Below are 859 nucleotides of genomic sequence, written 5' to 3' on the forward strand. Positions count from 1 at the left end.
GTCTCGGAAACATAAGCTGTGTGATTATTAGAAGGTAAAGAAAGAAGAAACAATCTACTCTGGATTTAAGACCAAATGTGTACGGATTTTGATTTGCAATTATTTTTGGAAACGGCATTTTCTTGAAGATGTTCAAGATGCATGTCTGCTGGCATACTCATCTGTACGTGTTCGCGCGTATAATATAAAGTATTTGCTTGAACGTCCAGCAAAAGTTTGTATACTCACTCTGTAAAAATTGCATAGACACCTAATTTTCTGTGTTGGTCTAACTTAAAGATAATTTCACTCATCAGTTTGTATGATTTATTTTCCGGATGAAAGATACAGTCGACATGAACTTATTTTTTTTAGGTTCGTCTGAAGGGAAAGCCTGATTATGAGGCAACCGAGATAACAGAGCCTTTAGCCGAAATACTTCTTGCCGAAACCGTAGCCTCCGTAGCCTCCGTACCTTTACTGAAACCTCCGTAACCCCCCCTGAAACCTCCATATCCCCCCCTGAAACCTCCATATCCCCCTCGGAATCCTCCTCCGTAGAATCCACCGCCGCCTTTATATTTGAAGGGATCGGGGTCAGCCACGGGGTTAGGGTTAGCCAAAGCCTCAGGCATGGCACTGGTGAGGGTGACCAAGCCTGCTATGGCCACGAACAGAGCCAGAACCGTCGACAACTGCAAAAGCCAAATAAATTATGAATACGTTTTTGAACGTTGAATATCGATTGCATAAGAAAAAGAAAAATAGATGAAAATATGGTATAAAAAATTCTTTCACACACATATCCATCATAAGAGCAGAATACATACAGTAAGAATAATAAAGTCTAGTGTACTATCGAAGTAGTTCTTAATACAGG

The 859-nt window shown here is 40.5% G+C and overlaps 1 protein-coding gene across 1 annotated transcript in view; it reads right to left on the reverse strand.

Annotated features, from left to right (window-relative positions):
• Positions 1-292: 292 nt before the first annotated feature.
• Positions 293-859, reverse strand: part of LOC119591685 (probable H/ACA ribonucleoprotein complex subunit 1-like protein) — an 864-nt gene continuing 297 nt past the window's right edge. The window contains exon 2 of the mRNA XM_037940435.1: positions 293-674. Within this exon, the coding sequence (XP_037796363.1) occupies positions 378-674 (297 nt within the window). The 3' untranslated portion in view covers positions 293-377. The remainder of the gene's footprint in view (positions 675-859) is intronic.

The sequence above is a fragment of the Penaeus monodon genome, chromosome 29 (assembly GCF_015228065.2).
Source record: "Penaeus monodon isolate SGIC_2016 chromosome 29, NSTDA_Pmon_1, whole genome shotgun sequence".
In the NCBI taxonomy this organism is placed as follows: domain Eukaryota; kingdom Metazoa; phylum Arthropoda; class Malacostraca; order Decapoda; family Penaeidae; genus Penaeus; species Penaeus monodon.